General features: G+C 35.1%; 2 protein-coding genes across 4 annotated transcripts in view; both read left to right on the forward strand.

Annotated features, from left to right (window-relative positions):
- Positions 1-14932, forward strand: part of LOC115213109 (claspin-like) — a 43040-nt gene extending 28108 nt beyond the window's left edge. For 2 of the 3 annotated variants that reach the window (XM_036503867.1, XM_029782036.2), the window contains exons 9-10: positions 1426-1487; positions 4160-4628. In XM_036503867.1, the coding sequence (XP_036359760.1) occupies positions 1426-1487; positions 4160-4277 (180 nt within the window). In that variant the 3' untranslated portion in view covers positions 4278-4628. Of the gene's footprint in view, positions 1-1425; positions 1488-4159; positions 4629-14915 lie in introns of those variants that run through there. The other variant, XM_036503866.1, reaches the window with a different exon arrangement.
- A 1796-nt stretch (positions 14933-16728) lies between these two features.
- LOC115212920 (pirin-like protein) overlaps positions 16729-22407 on the forward strand; it is a 53003-nt gene continuing 47324 nt past the window's right edge. Inside the window, exon 1 of the mRNA XM_029781746.2 lies at positions 16729-17118. The gene's annotated coding sequence lies outside the window, so the exon portion shown is untranslated. The remainder of the gene's footprint in view (positions 17119-22407) is intronic.

The raw sequence follows: 22407 nt of genomic DNA on the forward strand, positions 1-22407 counted from the left end.
GTCATGGGGGTTGGTAGTGAGGGTAAAAAAGGGAAGCACACAATTTTCTATGTTTAATACTTTTAAACTTTTTAAACTTGTCCAACACCATAGTGAACAAAGAAGAATTGTGTTCATGCAAAATCTTTTGTCTTATCATTAAGAAAGAGGGGAGAATGAAAAGGACAAATATAGTGGGGTGAGGCAAAATTTTGCTTTAGCTGTATGTATTGGTATGTGTTGCAAGAAACAGCTAGGTTTCTTTCTCTAACATTTTACATAATTCAACCTACAAAAGTCGATGTGTGTAAAATACAAAAATTTTGAAAACTAACCTCAAACATTGAATGGTTTATAGTAATCAAAGGGGTCCATAGATAAAAAAACAATGGTTAAGAACTCCTGGTCTGGAGGATACTTGCCATTGGTATAGTACAGTGAGACTGGGTCCCCAAACCACGTGATTATGAAGCAAGCTTCTTAACTGCATAACCATGTTTATACATCTGTGTTTTATTATATCTTAGGTTTCTTCGATTGACTATAGGTTTCCTTGGACATGGATAATGTGTTTCTGGGTTCCTCACACACAAGAAGAGGGTGGGGCAGTCATGGACATGATACCTTTGATAGTAAGCCTGCTTGACTAAGGTTGACCTGGGGCTAAATAACAACAACACCCTGGTGACCACTAGATCGTTAGACGGATTTATTTTCTCCCCTTCTCTCTATACATAATAAACATAAAAAAAAAGACATGCATAAACATAAAAAAACGTGGTCATAAGTTACGTGATTGTAAATTATCAAATTATTTCAAGGGAGGTAACTTTGTTCACACAAAATTCATTCACGGTCTGTTGGCTGAAAACAGACACTGTAGAAGTGGAGAAAAAACAGAAAGCAAAAAGAAACTTTTATTAAAACCATATAGGATTACATTCTGTTATATTCAATAAGAAGAAACAAAAACATAAAGAGTTTTAATTTCAAGTAGAATAATAGGGTAATTAAACAAGATAATTTTATTTTTTGTTATATTTTGTTTGGCCAAGTTACAATTTAAGCTTATTCATTGTTGTAAGAGAAGAAAATCTACTTTCCTTTCTCATGGAAAGACTCATGATTTCTACCTCTCACAAAAATATAGAGTTGGTGGAGGCTCCACATGGCTGCTAGACCTATAGAAATAACATTTCAGTATCCTTCAAGCTATTTCCTTTCATCTCAGAGAAGGACATATTGGATACTGTCTTTTAGGTTCTCCACACACAGGGAATAAAATGGGATTATGGATATAACTGCTTTGATCATAGGTCTGCTTGACTAAGGCAGACCTAGGGATAAATAACAATGACAACACTCAATTAAAATTTATGCTTTCCTAAGTAATAGGCCAGTAATATCATGTCAATAATAATAATAGTAATCAAATTTTTTTTACAGAAGTCTCTTCAAATACAAAGACAACAGGAGAAATATTTTCAACTTAAAGTAGCTAACAACAGGTAATTGAGATTCAATATAGTTATTTTGAAATAATCATTTCTTTCCTCATTATTATTTTTTTTTTCAAAACCAATTAAGCATTTGTCATATTATGTTGATGTGGTTGTTGGGAATTTTACTTTTTAAGAAGGGTTGAAATGAGTAGAGGTACAATGGCCAAAGTGTTAAGCTATTGAACTACATTCAGACATAGAATCTGAAACAAAGTATTTTTTCTTTCTTGGAAAAAATTTCATATGGGATTAAAACATTTGATTTTTATATTCTTTAACCGATCTATTTCTTGTTAGCTTTTTTTTTACTACTAAAGTACTGAATGTGAGTTGAACTATATATTTCATCATCCTTTTCTGTGATACCAGTTATCTCTTCCATTTCTGAAAACAAGTTCCTTTTGACATATGTTCTTCATTCTTAACGTTGCCCATGCTTACTTACATTTTCCATTTCAGTGCTACCAATTACTTCTCCTTCTGCCTTGAACTACTTCTTACTGATTTACTCTTATGTTGTTCTTTGCGTCTCCACCCCTATCTCTCACTCTCCTCATACACTCTTGCAGCCTCTACCAACTCATCACTCACCCATAAACTCCCTGTCTCTCATCCTTCCCTACCAATTGCATTATTATTCTTGTTAATTGTTTACACATATTTAATACTAGGTTTGCAAATGACTCTCATATGTATTTACATGTTTTTCTAATTTACTATAATTTTTGGCACCCTGCTCCCCACCCATCTTTATCTCCTGTTCAGCTACTCTCACTCACCTTTGCACAGAGCAGGGCAGCCAGATGTCTCTTCTATAGCAAGATACCTGTGCTTGTCCCTTTATCATACTTTAGCCTGCAACACCTGGCATAAAGCCACCTCTCCTCTCTCAAATATACTTGGTTCTTTTCTTTACTTTGTCTTGCAACTTACTTGGTAACATTACTTGTGCCAGTATCTTAAAAAATGCCCCCAGTATACACAGTAAGATAGTTGGTATTAGGAAGGGCATCCAGTCATAGAAACCATGCCAAACTTGATATTGGAGCCTGATGTAGCTCTGTGGCTTGTTGGACCCTGTCAAACCATCTAACCCATGTCATTATGGTAAACAGAAGTTAGACAACAATGATGATTAGGTATCTATTGTCTACATATTCAATGTATTCATTCAATTATCTATTTATATATATAAAATTGAATAAGGGTAGAAATTGATATTAATCAATTAAAACCAGTGGCCTAGCATATTAAAAAAATCCGAAGATTAAAATATTTTTTTACAAAAAATTTTGTATGTAAAAAAATATTTATTTATATATTTAGTTATATATTTATTATACTAGTAAATATGTATGAATCTGTTCTTGTATATGTTTATGTTTACTTTATATGAAATGACATTGTTTAATTATCCACTTCTAATTTTTTGATGTTATATTTTGTGGAGAAATTCTTTCAACTGTTACAAATTAAATTTGTTCCAAATGTTTGAATCACAAAGAAATTGTGAAATATCTTAACTGTGTTTAACCCATTTGCATTTAAACCAACCGTATCTAGCCCAAATATTCTACCTGTTTTATGTTCAAACTGACCAGGTCTAGCATTTCCCACCTATTCTAAAATGTCATTCTAGGAATAGAACAATCACATCATTGATATCTCGAAGCTATGAGATAATGCATGGTTAATTCAAAACAATGTGAATCAATAAGCATTACATTTGACAAAATAATCTGAATGTTAAAAACTTAAAGATACAAAATATTCAGTTTCAGAAGAGCTATTGAAGTAACAAAAAATGTTCATTTTCACACAAGATGATCAAACGCATCAAGCAGAGACCATAATCCCATGTCTTATCACTAATGATGATGAGCTTCATGAAGTCTGGGTTGTGGTTTGCACAGTCCAGCATATCCTGAGAGATTTCCGTGCAGATTTGCTTCTGCTACTCTGCCAACACCTTGGGGATAAATTTCGCCAACTCTTTCTACATGCACAAATCCTCTGTTACAATGGAATGTACTGATTCTATGCTTTTTCCCACTGTGTGAGCAATATCCTGGATTGTTACACAACGTTCTTCCATGACTACTCATTGAACCTTCTCAGTTGGCTCCTTGTTTCAGCTTGTGGATGGCCTGCCTTTGCCTTGCTTTTCACTGAGGTGCAGCCATGTCTGAAGCAGTTGTACCATTCCTTGATCTGAGTTTTGCCCATGGCATCATTGCCAAAGGCCTGTTGAATCTTCTGGATGATTTGAGCTTGAGTATCTCCAAACTTTTGGCAAAACTTGATGCAATATTTCTGCTTGATGCATTCAATAAAAACGAAAATCTAGTGAGTGTTCACTACATGTGTGTACTCCATGCGTAACAGCTGCAAACTGATATGGCCTACTGGTGTGAAATTTTTCACACATGCACAGGAAGAGTAGCATCACCTCCTATCTAAAGGATTTTGGCCATGTGGCATTAGTTTTGGTGAGAAAGTATAAACTTGGATACTTTTTGAATGCATCTCAGAGTTATTTGTTCTGTAGTTATCTTCAATGCATATCAAGTCATTTTTGATTTTCTGATTTCCTTATTTTTGATTTGATTCAAGGATTTTCCTTCATGATTGTGCATGTTTTCATTGTTTATTTTTTCTTATTTCTTGTTATTCTTCAGACTCAACAGTGAACTGAATGAGGCAACCAAAACCCAAGTAGAAGATCCAGCTGAGATGTTCACTGAATTTTGTAAAAAATTTTCTGAATTTAAAAAGTCATCAAATCAAATGGAATGAAACATTTCTATGTGAATACATATTCTTCATTCCATGAAATCACTGACATATATATCACACACATTCTCTGTCTCTGTCTCTCTCTTGTAAGTAATTCACCATGGAGTCTTTCAACAGTGTAAAGGTCAATTTATTTTCCTAGTTCATTGATTAACAAAAAGACTTAAGAAAATTTCAGTCATTTTCTTGACACTGTTTCTTAAGTTCACTCATTTCATTAATGCATTATGTATTGGGTCATTCCATAAAGAATGCGATTTTTTTAATACTTCTTTTAATTTTTCAAAATTAAAATAAACAAAGTTCTTTTTTAATCTAAATATCCTCTCTTTCATCTTCTACAATGCTCTTCCATCTATCTAGTAGACTTGCAAGGCTTCATCATCATCATCATTTAGCATCCGTTTTCCATGCTAGCATGGGTTGGACGGTTCAACTGGGGTCTGTGAAGCTGGAAGGCTTCATCAGGCCCAGTCAGATCTGGCAGTGTTTCTACGGCTGGATGCCCTTCCTAACGCCAACCACTCCGTGAGTGTAGTGGGTGCTTTTTACGTGCCACCCGCACAGGTGCCAGACAGAGCTGGCAAATGGCCACGAACGGATGGTGCTTTTACGTGCCACCGGCACGGGGACCAGGCAAGGCTGGCAACGGACACGAACGGATGGTGCTTTTACATGCCACCGGCACGGGGCCAGGCGAGGCTGGCAACGGACACGAGCGGATGGTGCTTTTACGTGCCACCGGCATGGGGGCCAGGCGAGGCTGGCAACGGACACGAACGGATGGTGCTTTTACGTGCCACCGGCACCACTTGTCTGTGACGAAAAAATATTTCTCCAGTACTATTCTGACCTCGTCTACAGAATTCATATTTTTTTCCATCCAAATGCTGTATGTGGCTGAGCATTATCCTGATGGAAGAACACCTTTCATATTGAAACCAAAGATGGTCGTTTTTCTTCTTGCACTGACTTAAGCCACTCAAGCTGCTTATAGTAGATCTCCTTTGTTATCATTTGGTTTGGGTTTAAAAGTTCAAAGTCGACCAAACCTTTCATATCTCACCAAACAGATGACAACACCTTACATGGGTGAAGACCTTTTTTAGCCTGGGGTGCCAGTGTTTCTCTTTTTCCTACCCACTGTCTTCAGCACTTGGCGTTTTTATAGAGAACCGATTTCTCATCACCAGCCACTATTTGGTCCAAAAAAGGTTCATTCGTGGGATGTGACAGCAAAGAAGAGCACACATTCACTCTCTGCACACGATTAGACTGGGAAAGTTTGTGAGGAACCCATTGACTCAATTTGTTGACTTTTCTGATGGCACACAGGTGTCAATGAATGGTTGAATGTCAAATCCAAGCTTCTCTGCTAGTTCCTCAACAGTTACGATGGAATTTTGTTCTACCAGGGTTTGCAGGATGTCCTCATCAAGCTCTACAGATCTTCCAGGACAAGGCACATCTTTTAGGCTGTAATTTCTGGCTCAGAATTTCTGGAACCACTGCTGACACTGGCTTACACTTATTGTCTGATCCCCATATACTGCATTAATATTCCTTGCACTTTCTGTTGCATCGTTGCCTTTATTAAACTCATAAAGCAAAATATGCTGAATATGTTCCTTTGTTACTTCCGTTATAGTTTGGAAAAAATAACTGTTAAAATCGAACTGCACTCTTCAAAACTTGCACTAAGAATAAGGACAAGGTAAAATTACTACCTGATTTTATAGCAAGTTGATGCAGGTAGTTTATCCTGCTCCCCTCTGACTTTCAGTTGATGTAATTGAAAAAAACCGCATTTATGTGATGACCCAATATATTCACCCATTATTTCATTATGTATATATTTGACCTAAGACTGTTTTCTTTTTTATCTCATTACAATTATGTATTTTATAAAATTTCTCTTAAGTAGACACAAGTCATCTACAGTTTTTATTATTGTTTTAAATCAGTATATTACTAGTGACATGAAAATGGCACTCAGTCAGTACACACTATAAAGTGATTGGCATTAGGAAGGGCATACAACTATAGAAACCATGCTGAAGCTGATGTTGGAGTTGAATGCTGCTCTGTGGCTTGCCAGATCCTGTCAAACCATCCAACCCATGACAGCATGGAAAACAACTATTTAATGATGATGATGATGATGATGATTCTGTGGATGTAAATGATTAAAAACAGCCCTGTTGGAATTTGAACTAAAGCAAAAAATCAAATACTAAACAAGATCCAGCAAAGAATTCTGTTCTGTGGCTTGTTGTTTACCCTGACATATATTTTGTAATTTTCATTATCAAATATCATCAATAATATCATGAGGTAGGGAGTAGGATACATTAAACTAGACTAAAATATTTATGGTAATGCTTGAGTTGATTTCAATTTCCACCTGAGTAGTCAACTCGTTAACTACTGGTGTCTTGATTGATGCAGGACATCCTCCTCCCCCATCTATTTTCTCCTCCCAATCTCCCTCTTCTTCTCTCCATCTCCTACCCTCCCCTTAATGTCTGTTTTCCATGTTAGCATGAGTTATATGATAAAAACAGATGGCTACAAAGTGTGTGTCAAATGGTTTTCTCAAGTAAACTCCGAGGTGATGAACTTTACCACTATCAGCTGTGTCCATGCATCATATTGTACATTCTCAATGTACAATGAGTAACTTTGGGACTTAATGAAAGGAAAGCTTTATATTACTCAGAATGTATGAATCAAGGGTTAGCTAAAAGTCTGAAAACAAGTATGGGCATTTAGGATGAACTTATGAAAGTGCTTTGGATAGGCAAAGGGTTAACACATAGAGGAAGAATTTAAAGTGCATTACGGCAGCACATCTGTATGACTTTTGTTGCTCTATAATGCAGTTATGTGGTGAATGATAGGAACTCTGATGGAAAAGATGGATTCTTAACATTGCAAACAGGTGTGGTGGAAGACACTTAGACCTTGCGGTTGTGGAGGTTTGCTCTCTGTTTGAGTTTCGTCAAAATGGAATCTGCAGAACTCCTCTGAACATAAATGTGACATCGAGACAAGCTGAACTTGGAATATTTCGTGTTTGTTCATGTTCTTGTTTGATAGCAGATCACCATTATAACACAGCTGTCAGTTTTCAATTTTTAAAAATATTTTGACAACTTGACTGTGGTTAAGAAGTTTGCTTCACAATCCCAAGAAGTGCATTGTATGTCTCTGTATGTGTTTGTAACTCCTTGTTCTGACATTGTATCATAGTTGTGAATGAGCATCACACCATCATTCAAGCAATGTTGTTTATTTTTACTCTTCCACAAAAATGTGTCCAACTCAGAGAAGAAGCCCTTCCTAACATCAACCACTTTACAGACTGTAGTGGGTGCTTTTTATGTGGCAGCAGCAGTAGTGAGATCACCAAGTAACTTGCAGGACAAGATCTCTTCAACTGGGAAGAGTAGTATTGAAGAACAGAAAAGTGTCGTGCATTAGAAGAGAGACAAGGCTACTTCAGATGGAGAAGGGAGAAGAAAGAAAGATGGTGAAGATGGGATAGAGGGAGCAGGAGCCATACACCCAAGTTACAGGGTGATGTATATTGTGTAAATAATACAAGTTTATTGATACTGTACTGTGTAAGGTACCAGTAAATTAGTCTGGTGACCATGGAAGTTGGAAATTCCTGCTTAATTAGTACAGATTAAAAGTTATCTGAAAAATTGGTGTTGTATCCGTATGTGTATATATAAACAAGGGAGTGCTGAGCTCTTTTATAGGGCTTAGGAAAAATGAAAGACCGCTACAATAAATGTGTGAATCTGATAGGGGAATATGTTGAATAATTGAATAAAATGATAATTAACTGATCTGTATTTTCTTTCACTCAAAGCCAGGAACTTTTTAGCACTTCCTTATATATATATATATATATATATATATATATTATATATATAATGTGTGTGTATATAAAACAGTCAAATATACATTACATCTTGTATTATATATTTGGCTGCTTTTAGGACAGCAAGCCAGCAGAATCGTTAGCATGCCGGGCAAAATGCTTAGTGGCGTTTCGTCTATCTATACATTCCGAGTTCAAATTTCATCAAGATCGAATTTGCCTTTCATCTTTTCAGGGTCAATGGAATAAGTACCAGTTGAACACTTGGGTCAATGTAATTGACTTACTCACTTGCTAGCCTTGTACCAAAATTTGAAACCTATACATATTTGGCTGTTTTGATCTCATTTAACTATGACAAGGTCATAGAACAAAATTTTGAAATAAATGGTCGTACTTTTGTTTATGTAATATAATAAGTTACTTCATTTTTATTAAGAGGTATCTTATTTTCAGCAGTGATAGCTAAATAAATTAACTGTTTTTAATAAAGCTATTGAAAAATGAGAACAATATTCTGTAATAATAATAATAATCTAATTTAAGTCACTTATTTATTAATTTAATTTATTGTTGTCAACTAAATAAGGTGCAGTGTCATAGTTAGGACATACTGTCATAATTCTGTCCTGTACTCTGTTGAATTGTAAGAGTAAAGGTTTTTAACTGTCATATATAACCATATTTATATTGAAATACACTGCCTTTTTCTATTAATACTGGAAATAATGAAGAGATTAGTAAAATAACTGTCTTTGTTAAACTGATGTTTGAAACATTAATATGAAATTTTGTTGGAAGATTTCAATTTAGATTTCTTTAAAATAAGAAGTTTGTATCCTACAATTAGGGGTGGCCTTGGTCAGGTTGGTATTAACCCTTTAGTGTTTTAAACCAGCCATATCCAGCCAAAATATTCTACCTATTTTATGTTCAAACTGACCAGATCTGGCTTCTCATATCAACCCTACAATATCATCCTAAAAATTAAATTACCTCAAAGCTACAAAATAATGCATGATTAATTGAAACCAGTGTTAATAAACAAGCATTACTTTTGATAGAATACTGTGAATGTTAAGGGTTAAAAGGATTAAAGTGAAGCTTTATGAGATTGGTGCTTAAAAGGGTTAAAGTGAAGCTGGCATAAAAGTTTTTGACAACCCAATATTGAAATTCAGTTTTGTGTGGTTATCAGTGATGTAGCTATTTTGGTTGTTGTGTGTGATATCTTTGATTCATGTGAAAGCCATTCTGGTATGTTACAAAGTCAGAAAACAGCACAGCTCCCATGACTTTCGGAAACATTTTTTCACGCTAAGAGTTGCTGAAGCATGGAACAAACTGCCGGCATTAGTTGTTAGTTGTCGGAGCACTGCTTCCTGAGATCCGCCAACACTACACCTGATTTTCTCCCCTCCATACACACGCAAGCATGTATCTGACTCATACATTGTTCGCTTTCCAGACATTTGTACATTACTGCATATTCTTTATACGCACTTTTGACGAGTTGTGGTGCACCTGAGCACTGTATACAATGATTTCATTATTATATATTATACTGTGTTACACGATTTTTGTCCTTGAGTAGCAGCTGTTATTTCCTATTTGCTTACCCTTTGAAAGTATGATAAATGACTAATATTTCCTTCAAACCCTTCTTTTGTTACATTTATTCAAACTCCAAAGAATCCTTCTCGACACATGGCTATGATGCTCCCCCACTACTCCTGCTTATGCTCAGATATGCGTGCATTGTCAACCACTGATGCTCAAGTGGTTAAGGTCAAGCAACTGACAAGCAAATCTGTGGTATTGAGCAGAATATTTGCTATAACAATATTTCTGAAATTCAGCAACTCAGTGCTAGATCTGTCTGAAATGTAATGGAAAATAGGTCAGTTACAAAACATTGATGTCCAGGTCACGAAATCAAAGTAGTCATTTCCTTTGATTTCTAGATAGAAGCAAATAGAAAATAACACTTATTGACAGGAGTGGCTGTGTGGTAAGTTTACCAACCACATGGTTCTGGATTCAGTCCCACTTTGTGGTATCTTGGGCAAGTGTCTTCTATTATAGCCTCAGGCCAACCAAAGCCTTGTGAGTGGATTTGGTAAACGGAAACTGAAAGAAGCCCATCACATGTTTATGTTTGTGTGTCTGTGTTTGTCCCCCACCCTCCCTATCATTCGACAACTGATGTTGGCGTCTTTATGTCACCATAACTTAGCGGTTTGGCAAAAGAGACCAATAGAATAAGTCCTGGGGTTCATTTGTTTGACTAAAGGTAGCACTCAAGCATGGCTGCAGTCAAATGACTGAAGCAAGTAAAAGAGATATGCCATGAGGAATAGAATAATTCCATTTTGGATGTTTGCCTTTATTTTGAGAGACAGAAAATAAGTAAATAGAATTACTCCCAACTGGATCACAAAAATATGAATGAAAAATGAAGTAGATAACAGTTACTGTTTAGTCCAGATCTGCTTCAGTTGAGTAGATCTATAATTAAAGGTGTTCCAGTCATGACCATCTTTTCTTTTTCTGTGTCAGGGATTACATGGTTCAATGGGTCCTTTCTTTGTTTAAGACAGTAAGGTATATTTAAGGGAATTTAACTGCTATTTCTAATGTGTTAGATGACTAAGTACATGTTCCTTTGCTGAGTTGGATGATGGTAGGTAATTCATTTTGGTTGTGTAAGTTCTAAGCCAGTTGGTGGGGTCTGGTTTGGAGTTGTGGGCTTTGACTGCTGAGGAATGTAGAAGACACATCATGAAAGATAGTTTTAGCCTGTGTCAACCAAAACTTTCTCAGTGGATTTGATAGATGGAAAAGTTGTGCATATATAAATGTATGTGTTGTGTATGTTTGAGTCTCTTTGTTTTCACATCATGCAGAAGTTGTAAGTGAGTGTCACCCACACACACACACTGTCTTTTATTTTCAGTTATTTTTTTGTGAAAAAATATGTCTGACTATGGAAACAATTGAAGATTAGTGCCAGGAAGAGGATCAAGCCACTGAAAACCTGCCTCAACAAATTCCATCTCACCCATGCAAGCATTATCATCATCATCATCATCATTTAATGTCCATTTTCCCATACTAGCATGGGTTAGGCAGTTTGACAGGAGCTAGCAAGCAGAAGAGCTGCCCAGGTTCCATGTCTGCTTTGACAAGGTTTCTACAGCTTGATGCCCTTCCTAATACCAACCAGTTTACACAGTGTCTTGGGTGCTTTTATGCAGCACCAGCATGCGTGTGTTTATGTGGAACTGGTATGAGTGCGCTTTTACATGGCACTAACACCCTCCAGCCTGCAAGATTAGGAATGCTCAGCTGGAGAAGGATGCAGGGTACATGACTGTATGCAAGGACAACCACGATTTTACTAAGCCTGACATGTCTTCTCAAGTATACCAAACTGTCAGGAGTCTCAGTCCCCTGTCATTCCCTCTGTGAGGCCCAATGTCTGAAGATCATTTCTCACTAAGATCCCTTCTCATGAAATAAAAGTGGCCATTAAAATGATTATGACATATATATACATAGCCAGCCGCCAACACTTTTTTCTGGAAAAATAGGGGTAGCTAATCCTGTTCAGGTTATATTATTAGCGTTATCCTGTGTTTGAGAATTTAAATCACTTTTTTAACTTTCTAAGAAATCTCAACGCTTCTAAAGCAAACTTCATTTGTTTGTTTACATTCATCATAATTTGAAATTATATATATGTATATATATATATGTTTTTTTTTACTTTGTACTTGTTTCAGTCATTAGACTGCGGCCATGCTGGGGCATCGCCTTGAAGAATTTTAGTGAAACTAATCAAGCCCAGTACTTGTTTTCTTTTTAAGCCTGGTACTTATCCTATCGGTCTCTTTGGCTGAACCTCTGAGTTATGGGGATGTAAACACACCAACACTGGTTGTCAAATAGTGGCTGGGGGATAAGCACAGACGAAAACATATACATATACAAGGAGTGGCAGAATTAATGCTCTTTTTGCATTTGATAACTTTTATAGTATATGTTTATTAAGTAATTTTTTATTGAACACAAATTTCTTGCCTTACTTAAACAAATAACAAACTAATGAAAAAAATGGCAGAAGTTTTAGGAAACATAAAAAAACTCAATTAGAAACTAGAAAACTCAAATACAAAAGGGTGGTACTTCTGCTGCACCCTGTATATTATTTAAACTTCTTACCACATAGCCATGTCTGCGCCTGGTACAACACCAACTTTTTGGAACTGACGGTCTGGAATCTTTTATAATTTGCATTAATTTACATGCAGGAACTTTAAATACCTGCAGCAGCCAGACTAGTTTACCTGTACCTTACACCAACTAGTACTTTGCACAAAACAGTATCACTAAACTTGTATCATTTATATTAATGTACAGATACTTGTATTTCATTTAATTATTGAAGTAAATTTAATAGTTGTTTAATTTAGATTGTGTTGACCAAAGTGATCGCCCTTGGATTCAGAAAAGGTTCCAGATAATCAGTGTTGTACCTGTACACACACACATGTATATAATGAACTTTTGCAGTTTCCCATCTACCAAGTAACTCACATTGGTTGACTCAAGGCTATTGTTCAAGACACACTTGATGTACCACTCAGTATAACTGAACATAAAATATGGTAAAAATCTAGGCAGGTATCCTGGTATTTCTGGAATGCTGTTAGGTTATTCTGAAAATAATGGCCGATTTTAGAAACATAAATTTATTCTGGAAAAATTAACAATAGAAATGTTTTGATTAGTCAAAGCATGAGCCATGAACATCTCTGCCATCGATTGATGAGATTATTTATGCCTCGTTGATAAAAACTTATTGGCTTTGATACTAAGAAATCTTTGAAAGCTGATTCCACCTCTGGTTTGGACCTGAAAGTTTTATCACTTAAAAACTTGTTTAAATGCTTTTAAAAAATGGTGGTCAGTGGGTGGAAGATGTGGTAAACTCTTGTATCCCAAGTCTGTGAGTTTCTGCAGCGTCATTCTTGCAACATGTGGCTTTTCATTATTGTGGAGCAGACTTGGGCCATGCTAATTCACCAATGCAGGTCTCATTTTTTGCAAGTGAGCATGCATTTCAACGAGTTGATTGCAGTAAACCTCTGCTGTAATGCTCTGATTGGCTCCCAGAAAGCTGTAATGGACAACACCAATTGCAGACCGCCAGACAGTCAATATAATCTTTTGCTGATGAAACTTTGGCTTTGAGAAATGTTTGGGGAACTCATCATGATCAAGGCATTGACGTGATTGTTTACAGATATCATAAAGGATCCATTTTACATCACAAGTGACTATTCGGTCAAGAAAAAGATCATTAGTGTTTCACAGAAACAGCATTGAGCACACTTCAAAACGCCAAACTTTGATTTTCATTGAGCTCATGTGGTACCCATTTATTGTGCTTTTTCACCTTACCAATCTTCTGCAGATTACGTGAGGCCGTTGCAATATCAACACCAAGTGCCTGAGACATTTCTCTGACACTTTGATGTGGGTTTTGTTCAACAATTGCTTTCAATTGTTCATTGTCAAGACTGCACGACTATCCTCTACCTTCTTCATTTTCAAGTCTCTCATCACCAACTTTGGAATTTCTGAAACCACCTTTGTACTGTGCGATCACTTGTGGATCCCTCTCCCCATGTTCTGTTGATATTGGCAGCAATTTGGGAGGCATTGTGTCCAAGCTTGAACTCATGCAAGAAAAGTAAGCAAAGGTCCTTTTTTGTCATGTTCATAATTAAGGGTGCCTATGCTTCAAGAATGTTTTCTGTCTGAAATAAGTAGAAAATTATTAAAGAGCATACATCAATTATTAAGTATGTCGAAATTCACCTAAAATATAATTAAAATACTATGATAAAATTGTACTGTCTGATCTAATTGCCCTTTATAAACAGCCTTCCCTAACTCTTGTAGCCAGAATTATGTTTTAATATCTATCAGTCATTTCATTTAGTTACATAGAATTCAATGCACTCATTGTGCAACAATTATTCCATTCAGGTTTCATTAGCTCTTGTTAATTGAATTAAACCTTTAGCATTCTGATTATTCTATCAAAAGCAATGCTTATTTATTCTGTATTTTCTTGTATCCTTGAGATTTTGATTATGTGAGTGCATATTATTTAGACTAACATTATAGGGTAGGTGTGAGAGACTGGATCTGGCCAATTTGAACTTAAACCAGGAAGGATATTTTGGCTGGACATGGCTGGTTTAAATGTTAAAGGATGAAACACCCACTTTTGCATATTCACATGGGGTTCTTCATAATCTGAGGTAAGCTGTAATGTAATATAAAAATACATCAATAATAATAAGAAAAAAAGAGCATGGGCTTGAACTTGGTATTCCTTTGTTTCAGGTTACATAGTTTCAGTATTTGGTAATATCTGACATTATACTATAGATGCAATCCATAAACGATCCTCACATGGGCAGCATGCAAAATCAAACACATTTTCAGACAGTGAAGTGAGAAATATAAGTAAAACATACTGTAACCAAATTTAAATGCAAGGTTCTAGAGGTCGGAAGAGCAGGAAGATGGAGGGCAGAATTATGGCCCCACAACCACAAATTCTATCTATCTATCTATCTATCTGTATATATAATATATATATATATATATATATATATATATATATATATATATACAGATATATATATATATATATATATATAATATATATATATATCTGTATATATATATATATATATATAATATATATATATCTGTATATATATATATATATATAATATATATATATATATATATCTGTATATATATATATATATAACGGGAAGCTTTATGAAAATAAACAAAAGACGAAGGCAGGTGGAAAACAAACGAACAATTGTATTAGTATGGCGCTCAGGAAATATAAATAAAACAAGTCTTTAACGTTTCGAGCCTACGCTCTTCAACAGAAAGATACACAGAGAGAAAAACACAGAAAGAAGGAGAGAAAAAAAATGCGTGCAGTAGCTAACGAATCAACATGGCATATATATATATATATATATATATATATATATCTGTATATATATATATATCTGTATATATATATATATATATCTGTATATATATATATATATATCTGTATATATATATATATATATATATCACCATACAAAAGACTTTCGATTGGTTTAGTAGAACAATTGAAAGTCCATGATCCAGACAGTTTTAATTATTTTCCTTTTACCAATTGTGTAAAAAGTTATTTATTCAGGAAGGCGTTTAGATAGCATAATTGTCAACATAATTGCTCACTTGTGATCCGTATTGATTACATTCGGAATGTTTCTATGTTCATCGATTCAGCTATTTTTAAGGGTGCATACTGAGTTGTAGAGACTGTTTTTTCACTTTTTAATGCTATTTAAGAATTTAGCTAGAATTTAATTTTAATTGCAGTGGACGACCCCCCCCCCCCAAAAAAAAAACCCCAACAGAAATACAAAAACAAAACAAGCAGAACCCCGCCCAACAATTTCCTGCCGTGAAACATTATTTTAAAATGAATGGGTTGGTAAGGGTAGCGAGCTGGCAGAATCGTTCAATCGTCAGGGAGGGGAGGGAGGTGTGTGGCTTAGCGGCATTTCTTTATGTTCTGAGTTCAAATCTCACTGAGATCAACTTTACCTTTCACTTCTCTAGGATGGATAATATAATGTATTAGTCTAGTACTGGAGTCGATGGTATTGACTAACCAACCCCGCCTCTTAAAATTGTCGACCTTTTACCTAAATCATAAACCATATTAAAAGGTGGTGGGACTTAGATATTTCCAAACACATTAAGTGCTATAAGAAATTCTACTTCGCAAAGGGAAGAGAATTGTCAAAATAATTTGTAGAAAATTTTAGTTTGAGGATACAAATGTGCCGATCCTATAGAGTAGAATTGTTACAATTGTCCCATGTCAGCTTATGGCTAAAATCCAATTCTTGATAGAATTCTTCAGATATTTCATTCATTCATTCATTAATTTCTCAGTCGCTTTTAACGGCCACATGGATCTTAGTAAAGCCAATAACTATTGTAAAACAATGACACTTTTTCTTCCGAGAATTTCGAATGACATTCCAACTGAAATTATTAAATTTCTACTTATCTTATAAATAGTATTTATGTATTTACATAAACCCCTGTTCATGCTTATGCATACGAATATTAACATCTTAATTACTTTAAACGATTCAGTCGCTGTATGGGATCTAAACAAAATAATCATAATATTAGACATGATAGAACATAAAATAAACTAAAAGCTGCTGGTTAAAATTTGTATCTATTTAGTTTTTCTGCTATTGGATCCAAAGGGATTATGTTAAAGCTTAAAAACCGATTATTTTCAATGTTTGAGAGAGAGAGAGGCGATAATTGACGGAATAAAGGAGACAAATCGAACGAGAAAGAAAATGAATGAGAGGAGTTAATTAAATAAAAAATTAAAAAAAAAAGCAGAGAAAGTGAAAGTGTTTGGAGAGAGAGAGAGAGAGAGAGAGAGAGAGAGAGAGTTCTGTTGTGATGGCACCGTTCTATGAAACAGCATCAAAGACCGAAACAAGAAGCATGAAATAGAATTAGGCGAAGTAATATCATTGCGACTGGAACAATCCTATTTCATAAGGAGTTGAGTTGAAGGATGGTGCAGAGATAGAAAGGCAGATAGAGATGAAGAGTGAGAGATAGAAAGGCAGATAGAGATGAAGAGTGAGAGAAAGAAACAGTGAGAGAGAAGTAGTAGGGGATTTAAAACCACGGGAGAGAGAGACAAATTGGGAGTGAAAATATAGATTGGAGGAGAAAAAGACAGAGGGGAATAGTGAAAGAAAGAGAAAGTGAGACACGCAGGATTTACAAATATTTCCAGTTTTTAATATGGTAAGTAAAACACGAGATTTCCTTAGTTATCATTCCAAGCATTCACTCACCACAACAATTAATATGGTCCGGACGTTCCGGTGTGAACTAATTGTAATCTGTGCGTATGTTGGCACACACGATGTGTTGTTAGTATATTTATCTAAAGCCAGACGGTTTTGTTCTTGTATTAGATTATGCGAAAATTAATCGAAGAGTCTGCTATTCAGGGCTGGTATAAAGCTTTCGTTTTATCCAAGAACTGTTTAAACAACGCGCCTATCATTCATTCAGCCAGTCAACCCCTGGCAATGTTTGTTTATGTAGAAAAACAAATCGTTGACGCTTCGTCTTTATACAAATGAATGGAAATTTGTAATAGGTATAAATCAGCATGCCATTCCGTATAACACACACACACACACACACGAAAAGATCATGAATAAATTTCTCTCACACAGGTACTGAGTGGGATTTCGGATTTATAGGAGAGAGGAAATGTGTGTGTAATGTTCATGCCTTTCCCCTGAACATATGCGACGTAAATGATATGGCTAGGACCGGGAATGGCAATCTGGGCATAAATTCGACTTGTCGGGAACTTAATTCGATTCATAAGTACCCAAATAGACTGACCGTAATACTAGCAGTATCACTCGCACCGCTCATTGTAGTCACTAGAAATAACAGCCAAATCTTTGTTAGAACACACCCTACAGTCTTAATTAAGAAATAGTCATAGAATATAATAGAATCCGAAATGCGCCTGGAATACGTTTGGAACACCTTCGGCTATAAAGGTCTGCTCAATCAGATTTAACCTGGGACTAAACAGCAGTAACAGCAAGACACTTCTAATGAATATGCATCTTTCGATTGTGTCTGAAATAAAGGGCTTCACGGGGATCTTTATACATATTTTGTACCTAAATAAGAACTCATTTAATTTGAATATTTGTTTTATTTTTTCCCCTCTCGATTATTGTAGCAACTCTTCCTAAAAACTGCCCTGTTGAGGTTTTCCTTAAATTCTTTCACACTTAAACAGTTAAAAAAACAAAACAAAACAAAACTTTCTTTGTTATAATCACAAAACAGCCATCTAATCTTAAAACAAGAAATTACTGAGGTTAATTATTCGGAGTTAAGTTTTTTTCGCTATTTTCAGTGTACTCGTTGTATGCCTGTTCTTTTTTTTTTTTGATTTTTGTTTTTCCTCCCATGTAAATTGCGTTTCAGGATGCCAGCATTAATTATAATAATAATTATTATCAATACTGGTGATCCTTAAGTTTTACGCACAAAGAGACATTTTAAAGCACTAAATTAACTGACAAATATGGTTTTTGTATGCCAATTTTTTTTCTTATTCAATATAATCAATAGTTGATAAATATTCTTCAAGTTTTGTTTGGAAACTTAAAAGAAAAAAAAAAAAGGAAAAAAATACGATTTACACCTACAAATAATTGGGAAAAAAATTCTTTTCCAGTTAAACAATATCGAAATATAATTTCTAATTAATTCTTTGCACTTGAAACACGTTTTAGCTGTTTTTCGTTTTTGTTACTATACTCTTTAAAATACAGAGCCCATCTGAACGGCTGTTTATTGAAAAACAATAAACTCGAATTATCGACAAGATACTTATAAATTCTTTGATAGGGGAACTGAGGGGGTGAATGAATCTCATCGTTGAAAGTGGGGAAGAAAACTAAAACGGAATTAACAAAATAAATAAATAAAATAATAATAATAGTTAGTAACGTGGGCGCTTGTGAAGTCAGAAAGCATGTACGCAAGTTTTTCCATTTAAAGAAAAGGAATGATCTTATGAGGCAATCTTTCGCCTTTAGAAGGCGAAAGATTGCCTTTTATGAATAAACTTTGATTCTATTTAAGGCAAAGCAGTGTAAATAAATCAACTTGAACGAATTACTCTTTCATTATCCCCAGGCTGTCTTACCTTTGTCGCAATACCTATATAATATTTACATATTTATTTATTTACCTGATTTTTGTCAAATTCTTTAATTTCCTTTATAATCTTTTTCTCTCAGCATTCATAACATGACAAGACCCGCTTACACGCTCACGCACGCACATTCATATAAATACACAAAACAGTAAGAATGAGCGTATTTCTACTCTAATTCTGGGGCAACTAACTCTATATGGAAGTGTTAGTTAGATGAAACTGATCTTATTTTGGTTGAAACGTCATCCTTATAAGCTCTTTTCTTTTAACGTCAACATCGTTTATACACCCTTCTCATACCTGCTCTCTCTCTCTCATATATACACGTGTATGCGTATGAGAAAGAAAGAGAGAGTATTTGTAACTTCGTATTGTTGCTTTTATTTATAATAGTCTACATAATTTTTAGGAAGTGCGTCTTAAGCGTGCCACTCTAATCTGTTCTTCACTGACTGCTAAAGCGACTCTACAAACAATGCCATCTGTTTAACTAGAAACGGGATATTAGATATCAGTCTGTTTACATAAATATTTATCGATATGTGTTATCTATCGATTTGTTGACATTTCCATTTTATGGCATCTCATTAAGGAATTTAGAAAAATAGAATAAATATACAATGATTTACAGGATAATAATTTATTTGAACTTTTGTTTTTACATAAGCACACAAACGAATATAAGACAGTCCATGTTGTATAGCCGCAGGTTAATTCCGTCTGATGAAGCAAACTTTCGATCAAAGGCGATTCAATCGTGACCATCTATTCTTTTTTCATGCTAGCAGAGTGATTGTAGTGATGGAGAACAGAGTATTTTGCTCCTGTTTTACTCAGGTCAAGCAGTGGCACACTTTCTAGTTGGTTCCAGGGATGTTCTTGTTTAGCGCTAGGTCAGCCCTTACCAAGAATACCTGTGATCCAGCCGGAACTATCTTATTAAACTAAGACTAAATTATTCAACGTGTCCTTTCTTTTAATCATATTTTAAGATGTTAGAATTGTAATCTGGAGAAGAATTTGGCTGCTATTTCGTTTGGTGGAGTGCCCTGGTTGGCTTGAAATCTTGTTCATTAATAATATTTTCAATGACATTGCAGTTGTGGGTTGATAGAAATGGCAGAGTATTGAAACTAAATATCTTGGAGTATTTAGATAAAGTTCTGAATTTATATTCTATAAGGGCAGGTCAGCTTTCAATTATTTCATTTTTGTCCTGTTACATTAATATTTATGATTTTGTTTGGGTTGGCAAATTCTGCCTTAGAGTGTCAGTTTGTTGTGAGGCAAGAATCTATGGACATAAAGAAAGAGACTGGACAATGGAGAGAATATAGCATGTCCAGACTGTCACACGTGCATCCCATTCAATTCATCTCTGTATGTTGGAGTGTGCACTGTGGTCCTCAGTTTGATGGTGGAATGATATAACTGGAACTACGTACGTGTGGATCGTGTCTAGTTGCTTTGGCCTACTACCTGTCTGCCATAGAAATGTGTGAGCAGGGATGATCTGGGGCTATACAACTTTGTTATGGGGGAGATAATTATGTGGTATTGAAAGTACTGTATTTGATAGCAGCTTATAAGACATGCCTTAATTTTGGCAGCCTCTTTCTTCAACCATCACTTGCCAGTAAACCAAAACACCCTAACCTTGTATTTATAAGACACACTGATTTTCTGAGACAATTTTGGGGGAAAATAAGTATACTTTATAAACCATCAAATATTGTAGTAATCTTTATTAAGAAGGAGTGTTGTGCTATTCCATGACTTTTGGTTGTTTTTCCATTTGCTGGGTCTGGAGGAGGGAGCAGTGCCCATGAATTTTGTTGTTCTTCTAAGACAAGCGAGATTGATGTCATTAATGATACTCTTGAACTTTTGTAAGTTAGCACTTGTGGGAAAAGAGGAAATTTCAGAGGGATAGATTTTCGAAAAGGAAAAAAGATTAGGCTTGGTGATGAGTGTTAAGCCTGGGTAGGGGTTGCACACAACCGCGTGTTCAAAGAAGAGTCATATATTCATTTTAACTAAACTAATGACAGTTAATCATTAGCATGCCAGGCAAAATATATAAGTTTCATTTCATCTGTCTTTATGTTCTGAGTTCAAATTCCGCTGGGGTCTACTTTGCCTTTCATCCATTCAGGGTTAATAAAATAAGTACCAGTTGAGTGGGGATTAATGTAATCAACTTACACCCTCACATAAAGTTGCTGGCCTCGTATCAAAATTTTAAACAAATATTATTACTATCATCATTTTATTCTACAGTTTTGAATTATCATTGACATTTCTGCAAAATTATAATCAGTTGAAGATTATTGTACTTTTAAATGGTCTTACAATATTTTATTGTTTTTTAAATCTCTTTTCTCTATCTGAGTTCAAATCCCATAACTGACAACTTTGCTTTCATTTTTACAAAGTCAGTGAAATAATTATTAGTCATGACTAGGGTCACTTCAGTTGTCCATGTCCTTCCCCAACAATATGCGGTTTCAAGCTGATTGTTATTATTATTGTTATTGTGCATCCTTCCTCACTCTGGCCTGGCTCGTTTGAGTGTTTAGGTAGTTGAGCAAATGGCAAAGCCAACTGATCCAGCAATCTTGTTGAGGAATGCACTGTACATTCCAACATGAAGTGGCTTGTAATGTGTCTGATGCAGTGTGGCAGTCTGATCATTTCTCTCTTTTTTTTTGCTGTTGTCCAATCTGCTCTTTCAGAGGTTCATAGTTCACTACTATAAAGGAAGAGAAACATAGATACCACAAAACCACCATCTCCCTTATCTGTCTGTCTCTCTATATATGTGTATGTGTGTGTGTGTGTGTGTTTGTTAGAAAGAAGAATAAACAAGCAAAACATGTGGTATCACTTTAAAGCTTGTAATTTATAATTCAAACATAATTGCAGAGTTGTTAGATTAAATAAGGGATTAAGGTATTATCTACAAAGCCTGTTACAGCTATTTCTTGAATAGGTGCGCATATGGTGCATTGATTGTCATATAAAAGCCAATTATTCTATGTCCAGAGAGGAAGGATTAAGGAATATCCATAATGAAGGATATTAGTAGTTAGCCGTTCCCTCGTTGAATTAAGGAATATCCTTAGTAAAAGAGATTAGTAGTTCTCACTTCGATCATGTAAGAGAGAATGAGGTAGATTATGAGTGGAAGGGCTGTAAGGAATACAGGACAGTATAAAAGAAAAACAGAATGGTGAATGCATAGAAGTAGATAGACACTAACTGGTATCATGAAGGCATATATAACCTTAATAGTTAGGGGTATTTATATATATATATATTTTATTGTTTGA

The sequence above is a fragment of the Octopus sinensis genome, linkage group LG6 (genome assembly GCF_006345805.1).
Source record: "Octopus sinensis linkage group LG6, ASM634580v1, whole genome shotgun sequence".
Taxonomy (NCBI): domain Eukaryota; kingdom Metazoa; phylum Mollusca; class Cephalopoda; order Octopoda; family Octopodidae; genus Octopus; species Octopus sinensis.